Below are 25491 nucleotides of genomic sequence, written 5' to 3'. Positions count from 1 at the left end.
CCTACACTGAGGAAGAGGTTGATTTTTAATAGCGAAGACTCTATATTCTTATGTACAGACTTTATTTCATTTATTACAAGCATTATATCTCCTTAAATCCTGTTACTGTATGTATCAGTATCGGAGCTATTGGTCTGCCTCTTCCTTGGGAGTCATCGTGCTCTTTCCATGAAATCGTATTTGAAATTCATGACGATTCCCAGAAATTGGGACTGAAAATGTAAAAGCAGAACATCTGAGAAATGTAAAGACCAGTTATGTTAATGGACGTCTGATAGAGAGAGAGGAGATAGGACAAGATAAGTGATCAGAGCAGATAAAATTGGATGAGATATCTCAGCCCTTAAGGCATTTAGATTGTATCTCTTTATCACCACTGCATAGAGTGGTTTCTCCAGCCTCAGGTGACAACAGCCAGTGCAGTGATGATGGGGTGGCCATCAGAAAAACAATGAAAAAAAGAGATCAGTTTGCTCTAGTCATCAAGCCTAGACAGAAACAACATGTTCCCCAAGCTCTTAACTCCAGACAGGAGACAACCCAATCAAAAAAAAAACACAAGATTAATTTAATCTAGATTGGTGTTTTTTAATTTGCATGCACAACACTTATGCATGTTAATGTAGAGAGGCCTGAAAACACTAGAGGGGTTTAACCTTTGATGACTATGGCTCTGCCTCTGCTTCAGAGGGCATTGTCCATGTGTCTCTATTATCCTGCTGGTCACGGTTCCCTGGCTCTGCCCCCGTTCATATGGGAGATATCTGTAGAGTAATTCTACCTGTCTGTTCCTATCGCCTCCTCTCCTTCCTCTCCTCCCTCCCTCAATGCATGACCTTTCTGCATTTTTCTCCAGCTGACCTTGATGTCCTGGCAGTGCTGTCCTTTTCTCCACCTCACACTGCTAGTAGCTCTCTACCCCCCCCATCCTCCATCACCACCACCTCGTGCCCCTTCATTTCCACCCGCTACTAACTGCTTCTTTCCTTGGTTCCACCCCCTGGATCACTTTACTTCTCTCTCCTCCCCTCTCCTCTTCTCGCTGTCTCCCCCTTTGCTCTCCGCAGCTGTACATACTCTGCTTTTTAATTAGACCCACTCACTCCCCCTCTGCCTCCTACTCCTCAAGGCTCCCCCACCCCCTCACCCTTTACAAGAATACAGGGGGCTTGCATGGTAACACTAAGAGGAGGTCACGATGGAGAGACGCAGAGAGAAAGGAGGAGAGAGGAAAAAGGAACGAGACAGGGAGAAGTGAGAGGAGCATCTGAGATCATAACTGCCTGCTTGCTCATTCTTGTCTTATTGCTCCCCCTCCTGTCCATTTACTTCCACTCACAGCACAAACGCTCAGCTAGGCAGGCGCAGCGGAGCTCAGAGCTCCGGTGGATGGATAAAAAGGTTCCCACGTGAAAGGCATGAATCTGCGGGAGAAGAGAAGGGTGAGATAGAAGAAGACACAACCAGTGAGGAGAAGAAAAAGAGGTGAGGAGCAAAGGAAAGAGAGAGAAGCGAAGAGCAGATGGACACTACACAGAGGAAAGAAAACGTTGTGAAGCTCACCGAGCAGCAGTGACAGAGAGGTGGGAATAAAAGCAAACACAAATGCCAGAGGGATGGAAGAATGAGAGAAAGAGAGCTGAAGGAATAGCAGAGAAGGGGAGTGAGCATTTGTGAGAGAAAGAGACAACACAGAAGGAGACAGGAAGAGAGAGATGTGGTATGTGTGACTCAGTTCTGTGTCCTGATGGAAGAGAGTACAGTAATCTCCCCATGTACCTCAGCTCAGCGTCACCATAGAGATAATGAAGTGAGAAAGATTAGATGACAGGTTTAAAAACATCATACACGTATCTGTTTTTATTTTTACACACACACACGTGCATGTATTTTGTTTATGTTTTGGCAGGTGTGTGTGTGTGTGTGTGTGTGTGTGTGCCGCACACAGATTCATTGTAACATTTGGGGTGTGTTCATGTGCTCATAGTGTACCTGTGCTTGTGTGTGTGAAAACTAGTGAGATGTTGTGTGTTTGGGTACTGGGACTGGCTTTACTGCAGGTGTGGGAGTTATTTTCTGAGATTGTGCAGCTTTATGAGAAGCTTAAAAGAGTGAGGAGCTTAGATTGGTCTGTCAGTGATGTAGCTTTGCAGATTCTGGCAGCGTGCTTTCATTGCATTTCATTGCATATTTGTCATGACCAGGACAGTGTGTGTGGTGAGTGGGTCTGGGGGGACAGAAAGTTTGAGAAGGAGGAAAAGGTACCGAGTGAGGAAATTCCATTTGCATGAATGTGTGTGCGTTTTTGTGTATTTAACTAAGGTCCACTGCATGTTATGATGATATATCTTGTTGAAATTTATACTTTATAGTCTGCACATTCTTTGTGTTTCTCAATATAGTCATTGACATGCACACACTCTCTAATGTTTGCATGCACGCCACCACACGCACAGGTGCACCCTGGCACTCATATTTTCTGTGTAGTTAATCCTGTCATCATGCAACTCTTCTCCACACTAAACTACAGTATCTTTGCATTTTACTGTATCTTCATCAGTGTGTCTTTTTAGGGGTCAGCTATCTTCATCTCGCAGCTTCTTTTTATCTACCACTTAATCCTTTTCTCACATTGCTTATAAATCTGATATCTGTCTTCACCACTTAATTTCCTCTCTTTACCCAACAGACGTTAATGCACTCTTTTCCTATTCTACTTTTCCTATCCTGCTGGCCAGGTGTTTTTCCTGGGCTGACAGCAGTTTGGTTTTATAGGTAACGCAGGGTTGGACAGGGACATTGCAGCATGACAGCCCAACAGAGAGTAACCCCCAGGGAGCACACTGCGCTCTATGTACGGTCACGTAGCATGCTGCTGTGCACTGGACATGTCAGTCACACCACCTGTTCTGCTTTGTTGCTGATAATTCACACAGAGATCTTTGGAACTTTAACCTTTCTGAATCCAGTGACAGATAGGAGGAGACAGAGATGTAAAAACTGGAGCATTAAAAAAAAGCTAACCAGCCAGAGAAACAAGATGCAGAATGAGTGCAAGAAACAGAACAATATTTAGTTTGGCTTTATTTCCACACATACCCAAACATCCTCAGATTTGTTCACAGTTGGTTAAGTATACTTATCACAATCCATTGGCCTACGTATAGGAATTTCATATTAGGCAGAGGATGTTGGTCAAATGAGGACAGATGGAACAAATTAGATTTCTGGCACTCACACTCTCAAAGTTAGAAGTCATCCTTCAAGGAAACTGGAACAAACAAGGTGGTGGCAGTGTCCTCTTTAGTAATGAACTGGCCATTAACATTTGTCTGTTTGTGTGACTGAGTGTTGTTTAACCTTGAAGTATTTGCATCCTGTGCTGTTGTAGGTTATACCAACAATAACAACAAATTTAAGACTTCTTTAAAAGCTAATTTCCTCAGCTTTTGTTAAAAGCTGTAAACCAAAACAAAACACTATGTTACCAACATTTTCAAGTATTTACTACAGGTTTTTATTAAGATTCACAAACCTCTTGAGCACGCTTCCAGACTCCAAACACAGAATCCAACTGAGCTGAGAAGTGAATTTGTTGATTGGCTCTGGCAGTGTATGAATTTAGCTAGAAAATGACCAAACTTTATCAAATTACGGAAGAAAGGGCTCTCAGCAAAATCAGAATTTAGAACCAAAACTCTTGGTGGACAAAACTAATAACAAAACTCTTTGCTTCTAATGCAACAAGCTTCTTAGGTGAAACATGAGGCTAGCATTGTGGCTCAGGCAGTACAAGCCACACATTTTCCTTTTAACTAAGGTGCTTATTACAATCATACCTCAGCTCAACGCAATCAGCCCATATTTTCCTGAAGTAAAAACAGTGTCACTATTTGTAATTGTCAGTCAGTTTTTTGCACATCAGCATGAAACATGAGTGGCTAAATATCTTATATAATCAGTCAGCTCTTTTAAAGGTCAATTCAGCACCTCAAAGTCCATAAAAATTATTACATCTCAGTTTGGAAGCAGAGAAGGTTTTAAAAATGTAGACCAGTGTTTTTTGGCAGTACATAAAAGTGTACATACTGTAACAAACAGACTATATCATAAGATGTTTAAAGCTACAATATGTAACTTAAGGTAACACCAGCATGAAAGTCCAAATCAGCCCGCTCTGCTCCAGCCAGCGCTCCCTCTGCTTGCCCCACTATGCTCTACTACGCTCTGCCACACTCTGCCCAGCTCTTCTGATATTTGTTCTTCTGAAACTACAAGAAATGAGAATTTAACAAAACTTACTGATCAAGGATGAATTAATTGAAAGTCTGTGTTTGGTTAGAGAGGTTAGTCCCGCTCAAATCCTTTTAGAAGCTAATATCTCTGCACTGCAGCCAGTGCTGTTCAGTGAGTTGGGGTCACAGGAGGCTTTGACAGCACCTCTCCACATTAAGAGCATATTTCTAAAACAACTATATTTGGGGGAAAAAAATGTACATGCTGTTAAGGTAGCATTTTCCAAAAGAGTTGCTAACATCACTGCACATAGTAACTGATCTAAACAAACCTGCCAGTAGCATACATACGTAAGTTGTTTGATTGACTCCTGACTAGCAAATAATAATTTGGTGTCAAAGGATGGTGAGATGTTGTGTTGTTTAATGTCTGTACCATACATCCAGGGTTTTTGCTGAATTCTCTGAACCTTTAGGTGAGCTACTCACAAATGAGGAGTGAGCTACTAGTAGCACTCCTGATGTAAACATCAAATTCCTTTTATTTTGCTAGGGAAGAGTTGGTTATTTACACATATGAAGCAGCATTAACTTTCATTTGGAGTTGTGTTTGTGTCCACCTGATTAATGTAATGTCTGATATTCATTCAGTTTTTAATTTTGTTTTAGCTCCCCACTAACTGAGGGAAATAAGCTCTTTAGTTGTTTAACAGCTAGTCACTGTGCCTGTCTTTTATGTTGGTGTCATCTATACCTGCAGAATTCAAATATGTGTAGGCACATACTTGTTGCAGAACTCACAGGAAATAATGCCTTAATCACACTGCATTTATACTGTAAGACAGAAGGAGGTGCCGCTCGTTAATGGCTAAAGGTGGTTCCTAGGTGGTTTTCTGTCTACACAGTGCAAACAATAAGAGTAGGCTGCCTCATGATTTTCATAAAGCTGTTAGCAAGTACCATGGAGGTCAGCTTTACCTTCTGGCACTCCCATGTTTGCTTCAGTGCTCAGTCATGGTGGTTACAATGATAACTGTATTTTGATGACAGGATAAAAAAAAAAAGAAGCTAGAAACGTCCAAGTTCTCTGTTTGCAGACGTTGATGGTGTAAATCCTCTGCTGCAGCTAGTGTCTGGTGAAATATGGCTTGCTGTGATGGCTGACTGTAGCTGGCCAAATCGGATGCCAGTACACAGTCATAAACAAACAAACCAGCATTTACATCTTGCTGCTATTACAAAAGTGTCAGGACTAACAATGGTTGTGTTCACTGTGTTGCCTTGGATTTATATTGATATAAGAAATTTATTTTAATGTGTTTGTTTGTGTAATTTAATGTCATTTAATTTGCTGTTAAGCATGACCAGGCTTAAGATTTCATCAGTCGCAGTGTCAGCAATTTTCTCAAGAATAGATCGTAGATGAAGCTTTCACTTGATTTACTTACTATATGTGCTGTACGTCACATATTCCTTCACTTTCTTCTAATAGCAATTTGTTAACGCTGCGTAGTTTTAGGTTATAGTTGTCTCCTGATTTATCGCTTCTTATTTATGCATGCGGATAGGTTTACATACAAATCTGTGTGCCTATAAAGTCATTTATAGGCTTACATATGCATTTTTAATGCACTTGTTGGTTTTATTGTATCAAATCAAATGAAGCAGCCCTCTGTTTGAAACACTGCTGTGCTCTGCTGCACACGATGCTTACCTAACAAAATATTCAACTACAGGCAGCTCTCAAGTAGTTCTTGAGTTTGATCTCTTTGGACAACAATGCAGACACCACAGAGGCTTATGCACTTTACATCTGTTCTGTGAGCTGGCTGTGTTGTAAATTCTTCTGACAGAGCGCAGGTATAACTCTTACCCTTCTTTGAGCTCACAGGGCCAATAACTGATCATATAGCTTTTCTCAGTTCCTCTCCAGTTCCCCCTTAAATGCCCTGACACGCTGATGCTCCTGATTTACCACTTCACTGAACCCTAACCATGACATTTCCTCAGCTGCCAGGGGTTGTTCTCTCCTGCTTTGCTCCCTGTCCCCCTACCTCTGTCTGTCTGTATCCCTCCGCCTCTACGTCCTCCTACTTATTCAGATTCCTACTCCTCTCTGTTTGCTATGTCTCATAGCATCTCTAAATATAACCAAGCATGTCTACTTCCTCTCCTTCCTCTTCCTCTTGCTGCCTCCTCTTCATCTCAGACCTGTCTGACAAATTTAAGCGTGCCTAGACAATCCAATCTGACATGGCTTTACATAACAATTCAATCCGCAGCACCTTCCACCTCCTCAGTACAGTGAGACCCAAAGGTGTGTTATTGGCATGGATGCAATTCTCAACATCCCTGAAAGACTCGGCTCAGAATAATATTAGATCTGTGCAAGTAGAGTCTAGGCGTCTTATATTTTGAATGCATCCGATATGTTTCTTAGAGACAGCATGGATTAGCACAAGGAGATCAGATCTGACCTTAGCATTATTATCGTCACACACACTAATATAACACCACACACACAAGAAAGAGGATAGAAGCCTATATCACAGTAAAGCCTTCTCAGAGTGGTAAGCAGCTAGCAAGTAGGCTGCAATAAATCTTAAATAATAACTGCAGAGTTATGACCCTTGCTGGCATTATGCAGTTGCACACCTTCCTCCTCCCGTCTGCTGATTTATCCCTTGTGTGCCAATAAAGCTCAACATGAAAATGTCACATGTGGGAAAAGCCTGAACTCAGCCACAGGAGTAAGCCCATGCAGCATTAAGAGGGTCAGGATTCATTAAACTGTAAGGGTAAATTTTGATCCCAGGGTAGTTTGCAAACCCAGAGGAGGAGATATGGGACAAAAAGAGGCAGCAGAAGAAGTTGTGGCTGAGCAAATGGTGGTGGAGGAAGGAAGACGGATACGAGTGACAGGGATAAAAAGAAAAAAGGAAAGGGGCCAGAGGGAAGAAGGATGGAAGAAGGCCGGGTCAGGATGACACCCCATAGAAAGAGTAAGGATAATGGTCCTGCAACCAGTGGATGAAACACAGAGGAAAATCTGTCACTGTGAAGGATGGACATAGAATGTTTTTTACAGGAGATGGGCAGGAAGACTGTCAACTGTACTGAAATAGGATATGAATGAAAAACATCGGAGTGGAAGCATGGTTTTATACAGGGAGAATTAAGAAGCAAAGTCTTCATCAAGGTCAAATGAACAGTATAGCTCAAAGCAGGTCTATAATATGCTACAGACATGCATGTTCAGTATTCAGTCTTCCACACTTGAGTGAATGCATATCTAACCTAGAATGACTCGGTCTTCTGTGTGAATCATAGTTAAGCAGCTCGTCTCTATAGCAGTGAAAGCTAAATGAGAAGAAACCCCATGGTTTGTTTCTAAATCCATTAATATATCTGAGTGTGTATGGTTGATGTTTTCCCTCAAGCTTCTGTCTTCTGTGACTTTAATCATAATTAATCCTAATAGCCATGTTTTTAAAGGGGTTGACTGTGGGGGCACGGTTGTGACAGAGATCCTCCTCTTCAGAGCTCTAGAAAGAAAGAGAGAAAACAGTGGATGTAAATACAAGTGGCAGCCCCTCGGGTATCTTTCTCCCTAAATAACCTGAGAGCTGTAGAGTTGCTAATTACCCCTTGCACAGAGGGGAAACAGAGCAACGGCCAGTCATACTCGCACGCAGAATTAGCCATGTCCTGTCAGTGTCAGAGGCTATCACAAGGAGATAACAAGGCACAGATCCATAGACTGTGTAAGGCAAACAGCAGCATCACGACTGACCGCCAGTGGCACAGACAGGAAATGGAAGTAATATATATACGCATCAAGGCCATAGGTCGTCAAAAACAGACCGTAGAATCAGAGCGATGAGAACATACTACTAACTACAGCATGGCGGACAGACTGTCACACAGTGGCCAAATGAATCAGAAAGGGTGTCACCATGGCACATCATCAAGGACCGATAACAGGGCCACAGACTGTTAAACAAGGAGGAAAAGAAAAATCTGTAAGACACACGCATATGAGCAATAGGAGAAGAGTCACACTGTGCCCGTGAGCAGGGATGATATGAATACCCCCCCGTGCTGTTGCTGTGGCCACTGCAATACAACAGCTTTTAATAATAGTAGTTCATATAATAAAAAAGGAATCCTAAAGAGGGCAATATCATTAAGATATGTCTCCTTTAGCCGATGTGAATGGGCCTTAATGAATTTCTTTTCTCTTGTTTTGGGTGGATGATGTTTTTCCTTTATTCAGGTTTTTTGCCATCTCCATCCTTTCATTAGTTTTCTGAATTGATGTCATCTTTTTCCATTTTATTCTGACCCCACTTTCATGCATTTTTAAAATAGCTGCCTATCTTATATCTTCTCCATTATCCCAAGGGACAAGCACATCATGTTTCATTGGAAATGCAGTAATATGGAAACAATTACAGTCTCTTATTTCTCTCTTTCTCTTGCTTCTGTCTTCAGGAGTTCACGCCATGAGAGAATGAGTCACTGAGAGCTGGGGAAAAAAGAAAGAGTGAGGAAGAGTGATAAAATCAAAACGAAGGGAAGGAGAATAAAAAAGTTGAAAGAGAGAGGCAACTATGGGAAGCACACAGGCCCATCCTCTACTTTAGCCATCCAATCTCTTGATGGCCCAGGGGACAAAGCAGGTAGAGCGGGGGGGCCGCCAAGTAGACAAGCCAATGTAATGAACACTGAAAGGATGGACAGACTGCATTTCCTCTCTCAATGCTTGTTTGCCTGTAACTTCTCCAGCCTCGTCAAGGGTTCATCTCCCTGGATAGTTTAAAGAGAAATGGGAAGAAGAAGCAGGACTGCACATCTTCAGAAGACGTGGAACATTTGTCACACACTCATTTTAAAGAATATTGATGCTGCATATATTTATTTTTCTACAAGTGTAAGACCCATAAGGGTTTTTCAGCTGGCATTTCTTGAAGTGATCTATATTCAGTTTTTACTTGCTTAATAATATTACGCCTTGAACTGTGAATATGGTAATCGATTCGTTCTTGAGGACAATTTTAGTTGCAGAGCAGATCATTGCATCTCAGATTTAAGATAACCTGAGCAGCTGCACGTAATCCTGTAAAGAGACAGTCATTATTACTATCCCAGCCTGGTCTGTGGTGAAACTGGAATTCAGTCAATCAATTGTACAGATCGCTCACTGTTATATTTGATATATAGTAAAGGAGACGCATTAACACAACTAGGCATTCACAACATCAAACTGCCCGCAGAGCCTGTGGATGTTGGGGGTGCGAGAGAGACAAGAGAAATGGTGAGCAAAGAACCCAACCACTTGCTCACAGGTCAAACTAACGGCAAGAGCACTTTGGCGAACAAGTTGCCTGGGACAATGACTGTGCGCTCTGTGCTGCTTAATCGAGACTCCCCAGATATTGAGAGCCGCCTCAAGCGGCGCCGTAACCGTACCCATCAGGTCCGCTTTAAAGACCTGGAGGATGGCAGCAGCAGCAGTGGCAACAGTGGAACAGGAGAAAACGATTGCCATCAGAGGCCCCCCAAAGACTGTGACAGCCCACATCCTCTTCGTAAAGACAGCAGCAGGTCCCCCCAACCATGGGCTGACGGGGATGGGCCACGGACTGATGGTCTACCTGGCCAAACCTCTGTGGTCGGGGCCGTGCGTGGGGACATGACAAGTACCATAGAGGTGGTGACTGCTTTCTTAGCCAAGGCTCCTCCTCATCCGTTGACACCAGGTCCTACACGTCGATGCTGGGCACCACCACAGACTAACTCTCTAACCTTGCCAATGACACGCAGATCCAGTACAAGCACCAGCACAGCCATCCAGACTTCCCCATGCCTAAAAAAGCCCCAGTCTCTCCCTTCCACCCAAATACGTAGCCACAGGGACTCAGTTGGCGTGGACGGCGATGATGAGCATGACTCTCAAGATGAGTACCTTATGCATAACCATGTGTTGATGTCCAGGTCCAAGGATCAGAATGGTCCTCCTGGGCCTGGGGATCGAACTGTGACAGAACGAAAGTCTAAAGCCTCCAGGACAGACATTAAATCAGCTGTTAGTGTGGTAAAAAACTCCAGGCGCAGCTGCCCGCCTTCAGTCTTTCAGAGCACTGAGCCATATCAGTGTTCCTCTGTATCGTGCCGAGATGGCACCAGGCGTCAAGGAAGCAGCACTCCCTCAGTGGTCAGGAGGAGAAAGCGTTTGAATAGGACAACAAGTGATCCTGGAAAGGAAGTGCACTACTGCACCACGCCCTCTCAGACCGAAAGCCCCAGTCCATCCCCGCCACCCTCAAATACCAAACTCTGCACCACTCAAGTTCAAACTGAGAGCCCTTCCCCATCTCCAAATTCAAAGTATTGCACCACCCAAAGTCTAAATGAGGGTCAACATCAGTCTCCACCTTTGAGTGGCAAACAGTGCACAACCCAAATTGAAAATGTCAACTCTTGCATAACCATACCTCCAAATGCTGAAAAGTGCACCACTCAAATACAAACAGACTCTCCTTGTCTGTTGCCTCCAAATAATCAACCTTGCACTACCCAGACACAAACTTACAGTTCCTGTGCTTCCCCACCTTTGGTGGTATCACCCAGCTCAGTTCAAATTCCATCTGAGACTCCTGTATCTCCAACTGTCACTCTTGACCCTCCCTCCACCCAAATGACTACTGTGCCTTACTGTACCTCTCCCCCACCTACAAGTGCACCAACACATACCCCTGAACTCTGCACTAAGCCACCTTGTTCCTCTTCAGTCAAGCCAGCTTGCACCAGCCCACCTCTGCATATAGCACTGTCCATTCCTTGCTTCACTTCTGCACCTACTGTTATCCAACACCCCCTACCCTATTATACTGTTATGTCTCCACAAACAACCCCCAGCACAGCTGTTGTTTGCTCCAGTCCTCCTTCAAATGCACCATCATGTCCCAAACGTAACTGCACCTCTCCTCTCCCAAACATAGCATCATTCACTCCCTTAACCTGTTCTTCCCCTACCCCAGCTATAACCCCCAATACAACTCCCTTTGACCCCACCAGACATCCAACCACTGGCCCAAACCTAACCCATCAGCCACCAAACAATTTATCAAACACTACACCTCCTATAACTCTAACACCCTGCACATTTGTGACTCAGACTGCCCTGTGTTGCACCTCCATATCATATTACACTACTACACATCCGATTGGTCTCCATGCCCCTCACTCAAACACTACTTCACCTTCTTACGCGACTCTCATACAAACTGTATCTCATTGCAACATCCCATGTCAAGCACTGCAAAATGCCTCCTCTGCCAACACAGGCATGACCCCCTACTCCTCCCCTGCCCCAAAACTAAAATCTTGCACTTCTCCAGCTCCACTTGTAAAAACATATGTGTCCAGTCTTTCAAACCCGCAACTGTGTGCAACTCCAAGTAAAGCTGTTCCTCTGTACTCTTCCACATTTCGTGCTGCACCACCATACACCCCCCCCTCTCAGGCAACTTATAATGCTCAGGATAAGAGGGGTATTCGGCTTCCACCTCCTCCCCCACCACCTCCACCTTACACACCTCGCAAAAAGGGAAATGAACCACCAGGTCCAGCAATCCGAACACCCTTGCTCAGGGCAGATGGTAAGGCCAGCGAACAAGACAAAGACAAGGAGAAGGATAAAAAGGAAACTGTAAAATGTACAGACTCACCCAAGCTCTGTGAGGGAGCCAGCTCTCTGAAGCACAGAGCTCAAACCCCGCCAGTTGCTGTGATGAAGGAGGAGAGGCAGTCTTCCTCCTCTCCTGCCAAGGCCTGTTTTAAGCCCAGTTGTCTCAGCTCAGCCCAGGCTCAGCTTGGGGCACTACACAAAATGCTCTGCTCAGGAGCCAGTGCCAGGCCCAGCACCCCCAACAGCCAACATCCTCTCCCTCCAAACCAGCAGGGTTGTTCTGGAGCTAGGGGCTGCTCTGCTTCTGGGGAGCTCCCTACAGTGGGGCCCCTGACTGCCACCCAGGCTGATACACTAAGACAGGTCCAGGAAATTCTTGGAGGGTTGGTGTCTGGGGCCCGGTGTAAATTGGACCCATCCAGAGTGACAGAAAAGCTCCTGAGTCCCAATGGACCCCTGCATGATATTCGTAACCTGCAGAACCAGCTCCACAGCTTGGAGGGGGTCCTGGAGACCAGCCAGAACACCATTAAAGTCCTGCTGGATGTCATTCAAGACCTTGAGAAGAAGGAAGCTGAGAGAGACGGGTAAGGCAATGCTTTATTTTGTTAGGACCATTTTCATTTCTATGCTTTTAGATCAATTTTATCAACAATGTTCTGAGCCACAGAACATAACATTTACATTTTAGCATTCCTGGCTTATTATAGTAAAACTGTAAACAGGTAACTGCTGACAGCTAGTTGATCGGAAGGCTTCACATTTATATTGAATTAAACTCTAAGTCTTTAGAAAGCCTACCTTAATTAAGTTTCACACTAACATTAAACTCATTCGTTTGAATGAGGCCACTCTTGTTGACGCAGCGGAGGTGCTGATGCAGAAAGCTCCAGCAAAATATGCAGCATCATCCGGCAAAAATGCTGAACCCAGCTCAGCTTCTGCTATAACACAGTGCAGCATTAACTGGCAAGACACTGCAGTGTCCAATCAAACAGCAATGAAAGTACCATCTTTACTAAAATGATGTGAGAACCATTCTAACCTAAACTCATTCAAAATGATCTTAACTAGGTTTGTCTGGTGCTAATCTTGAAAAAACAGTGGTAACCCTGCTTTGGACTATGGATTAGCTGAAGGTTTCACACATGCATACTGTGTATTAGCCCAAGTGTTAACTTGAGTTAGACTATTTCTGGGTCAACCTAAACCACATTTTACATTTGAAAAATAAAAAATGTACCCCAGGTATTCAACTTTTGATTTTTACATTGTATGGCAGATCACTCAGGATCGCAGTATTGTTCTTCGGCAGTGCCAGGTGGTATTCAAGTGTTAACAGTAGAGTGAAATGTTGCATAGCCCGGGATTACATCAAGAGTTTTGAAAGGGCTTTGCCTGTTATGTGAAAGTCCTAGGCCAAAAGAGGAGCTTTCCTACATTTCCCACATTTCAAGTTGTAAATGTAAACCCAGGACATGGACCCAGGGTCAAATATGTTGTGAAAAGACGTCTGTTAATCTGTGGCAAACTCCTCTTAACCTTTATCACATTATAAATGCATAGATAGATAGTTAGAAAAATAGATGGTTAGATAAAAAATGGGGAAGGAGAGAAAAACAAGCAGTGGGAGTACGTAAATTATGAGTGCCTGGTATTTTGGAGACCTGGAAAGTAAATGTCAGCTTGTAGCCTAAGTGCCTACTGTTTTATTACCAGACACTTAATTGTCTTGAGTAAGATTCAAATTCTCTCCACACAAAAAACAAATGAGGGGCTGACTTGATAATGTGATTGTGGTTTTGCATTGAAGGTATGCTTCCTCTCTCCTGGAATGAAGTAGTTCAGTGTGTTGTTGTAAGAAGATTTTTATTCACCAAAAAGGGGATATCCACAACGTAGCTGTAACAACCTCATTGCATCATGTGCTGTGAATATTACAGATAGATGGCTGTTGTGCCTAAGCTTTGCTGTGATGCAGCTTCTTTGTTTATAGTCAATCCCTGCATTGGAAGAGCTGTAAATACTTTGGCAGCAAATCTGTGTGTACAGAACACAATGTAAATTTGGTCAGAATGAGAGGGCAAGCGAGACAAAAGTGACTAAACCAGTAGGGTGAGCAACAGAGAGAAGAAAGGGAATAAAAGATTGAAAGCAAGGCAAAAGGCAGGGGAGCATCTGTAGTTATTTTTGTAATGTCTCATGTCTGTAATGTAATCTCTATTCTCGATATGCTGAAGAATTTATATCACGTCAGACCACATGGAGACTTTTAGGAGACTGGTTGCACCTACTGTATTTTGCAGCATCTCCTGCATGTATGCACCAGGTGGGGAAATCAGAATTTGACTGCCATCATGTTGGAGGTTGTCATCATGCTCCATACCCTATTAGTGTAAACCTTTTACCGTTCTCATCAAGTCTTCAATTAATCGTAAGCTGTTTAATTTCTCCTGCCTTATCACACCAAAGTAGTACATAATGAGGGAATGAGAAAACTTTTGGATAGAAAGCGATCGACATGGATAGACGCGTGTCTATGAATCCGCACAAAGATTTGGCTGATATTTATGGAGCCTAGTCCAAATCACACTCATGCTAAACTTTATACTTTGCAAACATTTGAACATGAGACTGCATGGCTTTCTGTCTTATAATGTGACATACAGTATCTTGAATTTTCCAGTATATAAGAAATTAGTGATGGGGCTAAGTCTAATGCATGCAGACTTGACTTTTACCTCCTAAGCATTATTTTATCCCCGGAGTGATATAGTAACTCATGGTTTACATAACAGCCTGAGCCTGTTGGAAGGAGTATCATTCATTAAAAATGATTATGGGTGATTTCAAAGAGGAGATTGGTATATTTACGGGGATGTATGTGCCAGAAATTTGGCTCAGTTAGGGAAAAGATAGCCCGAATATGTGTATGTGCTTGTGGGCTCTCACAAACATACACACTAGGGAAGGGACAGTATCAAAATTCAATATATCGCGATACAAAAACATCACAATATGTATAATTTTGTTTAGTGATATGTATTGTGTGGTTTCATATTTTTTGTAATAGGTCTAACAAAATGTAAGTCAATATATCTGGTTGTTATTTACATACAATAATCAACCAGTGCTAGAAAGGGGTGGAAAAAGAAGAGTAGTACAAGTAATCCGCAGCTAGTCATACATTTTTGTCATTGAATTTTTAATTGTAGCCTAATTAAATGAAACCGTACACACTACACCATGCATTGAATTGTATTGAGAAAAAGTCATATCATCCCAACCCTAATACACACGCATAATGCCACTCTTTCTTGATGTCTCATCTCTGTGCTTTTCAACAGAAGACATTCCTACAGGACTGGACAGGACATTGAGAACTGTGGGACATGCAGAGACTGTGCCTGCATCATCTACAGGTATGTGGATGGATGCAGGTGTGAGTTTCTGCATATTTAGTGCTTGTTGTACATATGAACATTGAGAGCACAGTGTGTGATTTGGTGCACAGTCATATGCATCATGCTGTCATTTTGAATCATGTCAGTTTGGGGAGTTTATTGTTTGGTAGGGTTGTGGTTGTGCTCTGAGTGACAGTACAGCTGGATGTAGCACTGTGAGTACAGCCACTCATTGCACAAACAGCTACAGGCTTGATCACAGTTTTAAGGCTTATTAAGACTTTAGCACATACACACACAATCCATGTCTTACTATAGTTGTGAGGACATTCATTGACATAACACATTCTCTTGCTCCTCTCCATAACCTTAGCCATCACGACTAAATGCCCAACCCCACCTCTTACTCTAACCTAGGCTTTAATCTAACCTGAACCCTAAAGCTGTGTCTACATTACAAGTGTTTCAGCCGTGTGATGTGTGTTTTTGTGATGCACGTCACGTAACCAATAAACTACGATATTAATCAATCCAGCTGTCTAAACTGCTTGCGTGTTGCTTTGCATATCACTCGTGCTTTACACATGTACAGTAGCCGTGACCTGAAGCAATTGCACACGACATACTTGTGGTGTAGACATGGAATAAACTAAGTTTAAAAAGCCATTTAAAATTGTGAGGATTGTCTAAAATGCCCTCACAACATCATGTCCTCATAGCAATGGCAATAAAAAGTATCTACACAATGCAATAAAGACACACACACACACTCACTCATGCACTCTCTCTCAAAAGTAATGTAACGCCTGTGTGCTCACTTTGTTTCTTCTCTACTCTTCTCATTTGTCTTCTCTCCTTATCTCTTTTCTTACATGCACACAGTGTCAAATACACAACACACACACAGTTACTGTATAATCATTCTGCTTCAAGATTTGAAATGAAATCAATCAATTAACAAACCGGATTTCACACTTTACAGAAGGGTGAAGAAAGGCAAAAAGAAAAGTGTGTATTGCTATGAAATCGAAATCCCTGTCTCTTAGTTGTAAATGTCAAAGCTGAAAAGAGGGATATTAGCAGAAGAGGCAAGTCTTGCAGAGGGTGAGGAGAAATAAAACTGTAGAGAGAGAAGAGATGACAGTACTTACATTCGCAAATATAATTTGATTATGACAGGATTAAGGCGCTTTCTGATTATTAAAACTTTCATGTAAATACCTTAGAGGGGTTACTGTATGTTAGTCATAAATTTCATAAAGCATAACCTAATTAACAGGCCAAGATTCGTCATCAGTCTTTTTAATTGTGTACTGAGATGTGACTTATATACACCTCAGACTGATTACCTTCAGTGATTTGATTTTGCACACTCACCTACTCATCCGTTTATTATTTATTAGTTTGCAGTGCTATTAAGGTGTTTCCTGTAGCTACAACCCATCCTCAGCGTTAACCTGATTAACAAACAAATGATACTACAGCTGAAGTTGAGTTACTGTAAACCACATAAATGATTTGATCATGCTAATCTGATTGTTCTCACTAATTTATTTACCGGTATATGCAAACCTGCCCAGTCAAGGAACAGAAGAAGAAGAAAGACGTACAGTTCATGATAAGAGAGAGGAAAGCAAGAGGAAAAAGATCTATGAGAAAAGAGCTGAGGTTTCACAATGGAACAAAAAAGAGGGAGAAGATACATAAAGGAAATGATTCATTTAGGAACTACTGTAAATACAGCTTAGTTTTGAAAGTGAGGATCGCTGAAGACAGGATAAGAAATACAAATGAGAACCTTACTGAGAGAGGAAGCGAGTTCCCATTCTTTTATGTTGTACGGTATCATCGTATGTTCCTCTTTCAGGTGGCTAATCTGAAATATTACACTTACTGCACAGTCGACATCTCAAGCCACTGTTTTATGGTCAGATGAGAGGTTATCACTCAATCACCTGTCAAGTCGACATTCCTTTCATGTGCGACAAGAGGATTTACCTGCTTTGAAAACAGCAGAGATTTTCTTTTCTTTGAGGATCAAGTCGAGCTGAGAAAATATTGCTGTGATAGAGGAAAAAGGTGGTGGAGTAAAAAAGATGAAGTGAAGCCTAAAAAGGAGTGAGTGATGGAGACACCATAAAATCTGACAGGACAGATTCTATCAATTAAAAAGCTTCTTGAAGAGGTCTTAGTCCTCAGAGAAGGCAACACAGCTCAGCACACGCTATCAATCTATCTGAAAAGCAGAGGCAGGAATTTACTTAGAAAAATGTAAATAGTTTCTATTTGTTATTGTCCAATAAACAAAAAAAATAAATCTGAGCTAAATGCATCTAACACTACAGAACCTAAAGCTCCTCTAATCAATACATTTTTATTAACAGTAATTAGCCACAGCTTGTGATTCTCATGTACTGTATAACATATACTCAAGTCACAGAGATAATCTTTCATTAACTTTCATTTCATTACTGAGACTTGCTGACTGTTGTAAACTTTATTGTCATTTCATAACACCCAAACTCTGAAGCTATGTCCCGAATCATCACTCCTATAACGATGCAGACTAAGAAATGATCCTTTCCAGTCCAGGAAAAATATCATTTTTGTTTCTCTGGTAAAACAACTTATTTCCAGTTAAATAAAGATGGCGACAGGAGGGGTGGCACAGCGGTGCAGTGGTTAGCGCTTTCGCCTCACAGCAAGAAGGTTCCAGACTCGAGCCCCAGCCTGTTCTGCATATTTCAGTATTTAGCTGTCCAACCTATAACGTTATTGTTCTGCTTCACTGTCACCGCTAGTTTTCAGCTTCCCTCAGGAGTTGGTGGAGACCAAACCCGAGCTAAAAGGAGAGAAAATATTGAACATACTTTTTCAATTGGCTAGAAGCACAAATAATATTACCCCATATCTGCTGGATGTGCAGATAGTTCCATGTTTATTTTATGATTTGATCTCAGTGCTGTATTTATAGCTTGTTATGCTGCTTGGAGTTGGCCAAAAACATTTATTAATACAGCTTTATATTTTACTAGAAATCCTTAGGTTTTATAATGTAAAGACTAACAGTGAAGTTTAGGTGAATTTGTTTAAAATTGTACAAGATACACACAGATTGCTTATATTAGTGGTAAAGGACTGCTTTAAAAATATGGCATATTTAGTCTGAGCAGATTTGATCTATTATACCTTCAACAGAGTGCTAGAATACACACAAACCTTTATATATGATACTGTCATATGGTGTGCTGTAGATTTTTATTTTTTATTAAACAAGCCAAAGGAGGAAATCAAGGGGAAAATCAAGTGTTTACCTTTAATAGGTTAACAGTAAATTACAGGAAATATTTATTTAAAAGATCAAAACAAATCATAATCTAACAAAAGCAATATTAATATGTTAAGTATAAAGGCATTATATCTGTGGTTAAAGTGTATCTTTGTGTGTTGGCACACAAGGCTTTTTCTGCAGTTACTCATCTTTCAGGGCAAAGCTTATATAAAAATGCTAATGACACATTAAGCATACTAATGTAGTGGCCACAGAATATAACATTGTAAACAGTTTGTACTCAACCAAGACTCACAAACAAGAGGTTCATTTGTTCTGCTTCTTAAGGGTCTCGTATTACAAGAAGAGTACTGCGTGATTTATGTGGTGTCATTTATCCAGCATCAGGATCATTTTAGTCCATATTAATATGGAGTTAAAGTGATACGTTACGGTAATTAGACAGTGAAATTGTGATTTTGTCTCTGTTATTCTTTTTCTTAATAGCGAATGTGCTGTACGGAACAAATGTAGGGAGATCTAACAAGGGAGTGTTGTGCCTAATCCTTTTGGAGTGTGCAAAGACGGCGGCCTAATCTGATCTGTAGTCTGCCGCTTTATCTCTGCTCTGTCTATTGCGCGATCACACTTTTCACTGAAGGAGCTCGATGAGCTGCTACTATGAGATGGATTAATAACTCTCCGGACCATATGTTTTCAGCTAAACTATCACTCCACTAAGAGTTTTTTTAGTACAATCCATCATTGCCTTGGCTAAACAGCAGATAATTGAGAAAAAGGCTGCTGAGAAAGCATTCTTTCTCTTTCTCTTTCTCTTTCCTGCTAGTTTACTGTTATCTGTGGGGATGCTTGTTTGATATCTGGCCTCATTTCAAGCTCATACTGTTGTCTCTCTATTCATCTAATTTACAGTCTGGGCTGACTCTTTAAACATCCTATTTGTCAATGAACGCCTGTTCACATCACTGATATGCAAATGCATGCCAGGCGCGGTGGTGGTAGAACGGAGGATTCCTGTACAGAGTTTCCAAGAGTCGTAGGACGAACGCTATAGACTGATCCATTGGGAGGGCTTGATATGAACATTTTGTGACAGTGCCTACAGTAACAACTCATCACTCGCTGTGTTCACCACACACACATCATGAATCAGTGCTTCCTGACACAACATCACATGACTGGATACTGGATAGTCCTCTGATTGCAGTAGAACAGACAATGAACTGGTGGAGACTCTGGAGACCGGACACCAGGAAGGAAATTGTCATGACTCTCAATATCGCCAGCTCTTTTTTCTCTCACTCCATATTTCTCATACCTCTTCCTCTTTTTTTTTTTAACATATGCCTAACTCTAGTATGCACTGAAATATTCATCCATGTTAAAATTTTATCACAATGAAGATTTTAAAAAGTAATCGTAGTGTTAAAGGAGACATGGAGACATCTCTCCTTTGGTTCGGTGTGGGTGAAGGAGAGCTGCCAGACACCTTTGTCCAGTAGATCCCCATGACAGAGCAGCACTGCATTCTTTGCATGGTTAAACAGGCAGTGTAATGTAGGCTGTATGGTTCAGAAAGAATTAATCTGTTGCATTAAAACTTTAATAGAGCATGTGGGGAAATAGAGGATTTTTTTTTTATCAGAGTGAAGGGAATATGGAGAGAGTGGAGACTCTAGTAGGAACAATGTATAGTGTCTTTGCTGTCACTCAAGGCAGTGTTAAGAGGAGTTGGTTGTGGTGCATGAAGCCATCACTCATGCTGCTCCTGCTCTCTGTAATGTGTTTCTATCTAGTCCAGCACCAAAGTGCTACTTCTCAGCTCGGATTCACATCTCCTTTCACTGGCTTTGATTCAATTTCTCATGTGTACCAGAGAGGCATAGCAGTCCAATTCAAATACTTTCCACATGGTCCCAACACTGACCCACAGCTACTGAAAGCTTCTTATTGTCCTGTTTTTATCAAGTGAAATGTACTTTATAGACATAAGGAAGAGGAGCCTTTTGCAATAGATTGCTTGTGTCACTTCCTTTGCTCTCGCTCCCCTTTCTTGCTTTGAACATAAATACATTTCACTTCTAAATGGGGATGAGGAACAGAGGGTGCACACTTGCAGCTCTGGATTTGGTATAGAAACAGCAGGAGAGAGGAGTGAGAAGAGATAGAGAGGAGGTCAGTAGGAAAGATTGCTTAGGTGGCCACTTGCAGCTTTTGCTTTCTCTTCCACAGCCAAATGAACCAGAACCTGGGGTTTTTCTGTGAACAGTTTATTCAGGGAATCCAACATCTGCACTATACATACAAGATGCAAATAAGCAGAAACTTGGCTAAACTAAATCTGTGCTTTGGTGCGTGAACATTTTGCTGAGCTCCTCTGAAACACATTGATGTGTGAGCAAATTATAGATAAACTTCTCATGTTCATGGTCACAGATATTTCTGAACCTGTATCCAGCCTCCAGCCATTCATTAAACACCGACAGTTCTGTTCCATTATCATAAGAGGCAGTGAAAAGACTTGACTGAATACAATCTAAAATAGTTTACCAGGAAAATGCAGAGGTTAAAATAAAGGAGGTGAGGGAAAGTGCATCTGTATTTGAAGAGGCAATGATGCAAAAGTGACACAGAAGAGTGCAGAGAACCCTCTGTGTGCAAAAGAGAGAGAAGACATAATATGAATTTTAAACGCAACTTTCAGAAAAACACCTCAGAGCGCCCAGTATCCATAGGAACAATATTTAGTGTGGACTGCTCCAGACTTCAGGTTCATTCAGTGCTGATGTTCAATGTCAGTGCAATGTCTTGCACATAACAACTTGGGAGGTTGTGGATGCTGTGTAGTGACTTCAACTCATACATGAGACTGTTCCAGTTAATTTAGCCCTTTTATTACCTGGAACCACATTTTCTGCTTAAGCTTAAAGCATTTATAATCACAATTTTTATATTAATATTTTAATAACAATATGTAAATAACGTATCGACGTGAACAGATGTAGTGATAATTATACAGAATGTGATCACCCAGATCTACAGCTTCCCTCAGATTTATGAGGCTTTTTAGTTAGAGCTCACTGTTTTGGTTTTCTGGCCTGCAACTTTAATGTTTTGGTTCACTCTACCTGCTCTTGCAGCATTGATTTCAGCTGTAGTGGGCTAACTGCTCAGCACAGACACATTTATGGACCTTTTCCAGTGTAGAACCCTACCGACCCTACTGGCAGATGTTGTTGCACCATGATTAACGAGCATTGTGATCGCTGAGTTGATGCTCTCTGCTTAGCTATGTGTGTGAGGAGCGCAGCCCCGGCCTCATGCTAACAGTGACTGAACCAGGGAAAAATGCAGCGGAAATGCAAAGCAGAATGGACTAAATTAGCCCTTCAAGATCCACCTGATCATGGGTATAGGAAGCTCCAGGTTATGGTTCATTAAATTTCCTTGATGGAAAAACTGTAGCTCGTCAATGTGGTGCATTTAGCATCTAAAGTGCCAGAAATTTTCATTGGTTGGAGACCAGAAACTAAGCTAAAAGAGCTAACACTGGACTCAACATAAGGAAGCGATTAAAAAATGGGAAAACATTGAATGGTTCTTGCAGAAAACATGCCGGCCATTAGTAGTATCAAAAAATCTGGCCTGATATAAGGAAAATCCAAAATATTGGGGAGTATTTGTACTTAAAAGAAAATCAACAGCACAAATCTGAGATCCAAAATCATCAAGAACACCCAATCTTACCACTTTGTCAATAATGCGCCTATTGAATCCTGAGGTTAAGTCCCTGCAGCCGGTCAACATCAGAACATAATCTTCTCGCTGCAGAAACTGGATTAGCTTTTTTCTGATGTTTCAAATCACACATCATTTGTATCTGCCAAGATAGTGATCCAAACATGAACATATTTCTTCCTTACTGTGAACCAAAAGTAGAAAGAGAAACCGAGAAGGACAGAGATAAATGAAAAGTATTAGAAAGACAACAAGAGAGGAAAAATAAGAACTTGTGTATTTTCAGTTTAAATGAATATAAGAGGTTTGAATACCTTTAAAGAAAGATGTGTGCGATTCTTGACCTTTTGCTAACAACCCTGTCAGAGCTTTCAGACCTGTGTGTGAATGTGTGTACACATTCGCACCGCTTTCCTTGTGGATGAGGCTGATAATGGAGAAGTGGTGTGTGTGAAATGTGAAAAGGGCAGGGCAGGCAGTTCTTCTGCAGTAATCCATCTTTACTTCAGGGCTGAGCTGCGGAGCAACAGGCATCACACAGGGAAGAGGGAGAAGATGCACTGTAACCATCACTCTCACTCATATTAAACTACACAGAGGAAATGTTCAGCCAGTAGGAACATGAGATGTTCACAACAGTAAAATAGAAATGAGGAGTATTATTTGTTTTATTTGCTTAGTTTTTATTTTGCCGCCACTGACACCACTACAGTTCCATAAACACGCAGAGAGGTGAGAGGTGTGATGAGATAGAGGTGCATACATCTAAAAAATGCTTTTGTTGATGTGAAAAGATGTGAAAGTTACGAATGTGTATTCATCCGCTCACGAGTTTGTTTGTGTGAAGAAATGACAGATAAAGAAAGGGCTGGGTGTGAAACAGAGGGAGAGGTAGACAAATCAAGAGGGGGAGAGCAAGAACCCTTGTTCATGCTGTTTGGCAATAATCACAGAGTCGAACTTGTGCCAACAGTGAGTGCCAGATGGTGCCCATCATCATTGTGCCATGTCTTTGAAACAGGGAGGAGAGAGGAAGATCAAGAGTGGCATGTGGAACAGGGAAGCACTGGCTAATGTGGATGATGTCTCATATAAATACTAATCACAGTAGAATCACACCCACAGCTAAATTAGATTCCTAAAGCTCCTCCACTCACTCTCAGCCTTCTCCCCACTTTGGCACTGTGTTTGTCATTATCATACATGATTGATATAGCAGATATTAAATGCTAAATGCAAGGAGAAATGTGAGAAATATTATCCCACCTACAATATTTAAATATTATATATGAGTACCACTTTATAAAGGGGTTATCATTTATTAATGGTGGATAAATCATTTGCTGGTCATAAGCAGTGTGTTAGATTGCCAGGTTGTAAGAATTTCTTTTGACTCCTCCAGTAAAAAGGTCAGGGTATGTTTGAAATAAACGGCTTTGTGCAACATGTCATCCACCCTCAGGTGAAAGTAAAGGTGTTTCTAGTTGCTCCAAACATTCACACTCAGGGGGAGAGCGGATGAAAGCCAGCCATAAACACTGTTTAAATGGTGATGACAGTGCCCACTTTTAGGCAATCTGTTGTTAAAGACATAGCGTTGCAGTCGTTTTAACAGGTTAAATTACAGAATTGTGTAAAAACTGACAGAAGAGCTTGAGAGACAAGCTTAGACCTAAGCAGTATTCACACAGGAACTCTGGAGAATGTCTGCAGAATCAAGTCCGGACTTTGTCCAGAGTTGCCCTTTCATGCATATAGTACATAACAGGAGATAGTCCATGTCAGATGTTCTCACCTGCTGGAGATGCTCCCTTTTGTTTATGCATGGGGGTGGGGGTTGGGGGGTGCTGGATTGCTGATTTGTAATTTGAATGTGGTCATAAATAACTGAGTATCTTGCCATACTATATGTCCATCTGTAGATTCTTGAAGCAGCTATGACTCACAAAAGCTCTTTTGGTTTTCATGTTGACTTTGTACCAGGAAGCTGGCAGGGTAAAGTCCGCTTAATGTCCAGGTCAACAGCTTCTCTGGGTAATGCCTAGATAACTTCAGGGTTCTAGTGCATGTCTGAAAAGGGCTACAGTCTGGTGTTTCACCCTCACACAGCTGGCAATTCACAGCATGAGTTACGGGTGTGATTTCTGGGAAATCCTCCACATTTGAACATTTGAAAGGTATACAGTAGGTGAAGGGGGTTTCATATGCTATTTGACCATCAAGCAGTTTGACGGAAGGATGCCTTACATGTTTTGTAGTTAGAGCAACAGAAAGACAGAGTCAATGCATCAACTGACCACTTCTTTTCTGGAAGAGGCCTGCAGGACGTCCTGGCCAAAATCCATTATTAATAAATTATAAACGTCTAAAACTGTCATGTACTTGATAGAGAGTTGTAAAAATCTTTGCAGATGACTTACTCACTTTTGCTGATGGCTTGTCACAAAGTGAAAACCTTGTAATGTCAGGAGCTTGCTTCGATGAGCGCAGCAGGAAAGAGGATAACATTCAGGTTTGACCCCCGGGTGACTCGAAGCCTTTCTGTGTGGAGTCTGTATGTTCTCCCTGTGCCTGCGTGGGTTCTCTCTGGGTGCTCCAACTTCCACCCACAGTCCAAAGACATGCAGCTTAGGTTGATTGGAGACTCTAAATTGCCTGTAGGAGTGAGTGTGGGTGTGTGTGGTTGTCTGTTTCCAAGTGTCAGCCCTGTGATAAACTGGTGACCTGTCCAATGTCAGCTGGGAATGGCTCCAGCCCCCCATGACCCTTGTTAGGATAAGTGGAATAGATAGCGAATGGATGGAAGTTGAATACCATAAATAATTATAAAGTATACTAAAAAGTACTTCCCTATAATTTGCTTGTAACATAAAGGTTTCATATTAGAAAGTGATATTGTAATTGTATAAAATGCAGCTGAAAAAAAAATCTTGACTCAAGGTCCACCCACTAGTTTTTATGACTAGTCGATTATGTTTTTGGGTTGTCTGTCTGTTCAGCCCATTTTTGTAAACATGATATCTCAGGAACACCTTGAGGAAATGTCTTCAGATTTGGCACAAATAGCCACTTGGACTAAAGGATGAACTGATCAGACTTTGGTGGTCAAAGCTGAAAGATCAAAGTCAG

General features: G+C 41.7%; 1 protein-coding gene across 6 annotated transcripts in view; it reads left to right on the top strand.

Annotated features, from left to right (window-relative positions):
* The window catches only part of LOC109972352 (mucin-2), a 61209-nt gene that overhangs the window by 27869 nt on the left and 7849 nt on the right, over nucleotides 1–25491 (top strand). For 2 of the 6 annotated variants that reach the window (XM_020621134.1, XM_020621139.1), the window contains 2 exons: nucleotides 8730–12515; nucleotides 15276–15350. In XM_020621134.1, coding sequence (XP_020476790.1) covers nucleotides 9550–12515; nucleotides 15276–15350 — 3041 coding nt within the window. In that variant the 5' untranslated portion in view covers nucleotides 8730–9549. Of the gene's footprint in view, nucleotides 1–1201; nucleotides 1584–1683; nucleotides 1721–8729; nucleotides 12516–15275; nucleotides 15351–25491 lie in introns of those variants that run through there. The other 4 variants (XM_020621137.1, XM_020621136.1, XM_020621138.1 and 1 more) reach the window with 4 other exon arrangements.

Source organism: Monopterus albus, unplaced genomic scaffold (genome assembly GCF_001952655.1).
Source record: "Monopterus albus unplaced genomic scaffold, M_albus_1.0 scaffold253.1, whole genome shotgun sequence".
Taxonomy (NCBI): Eukaryota; Metazoa; Chordata; class Actinopteri; order Synbranchiformes; family Synbranchidae; genus Monopterus; species Monopterus albus.
Note: the sequence above shows the minus strand (reverse complement) of the source record. Positions and strands in the feature narration are given on the sequence as shown.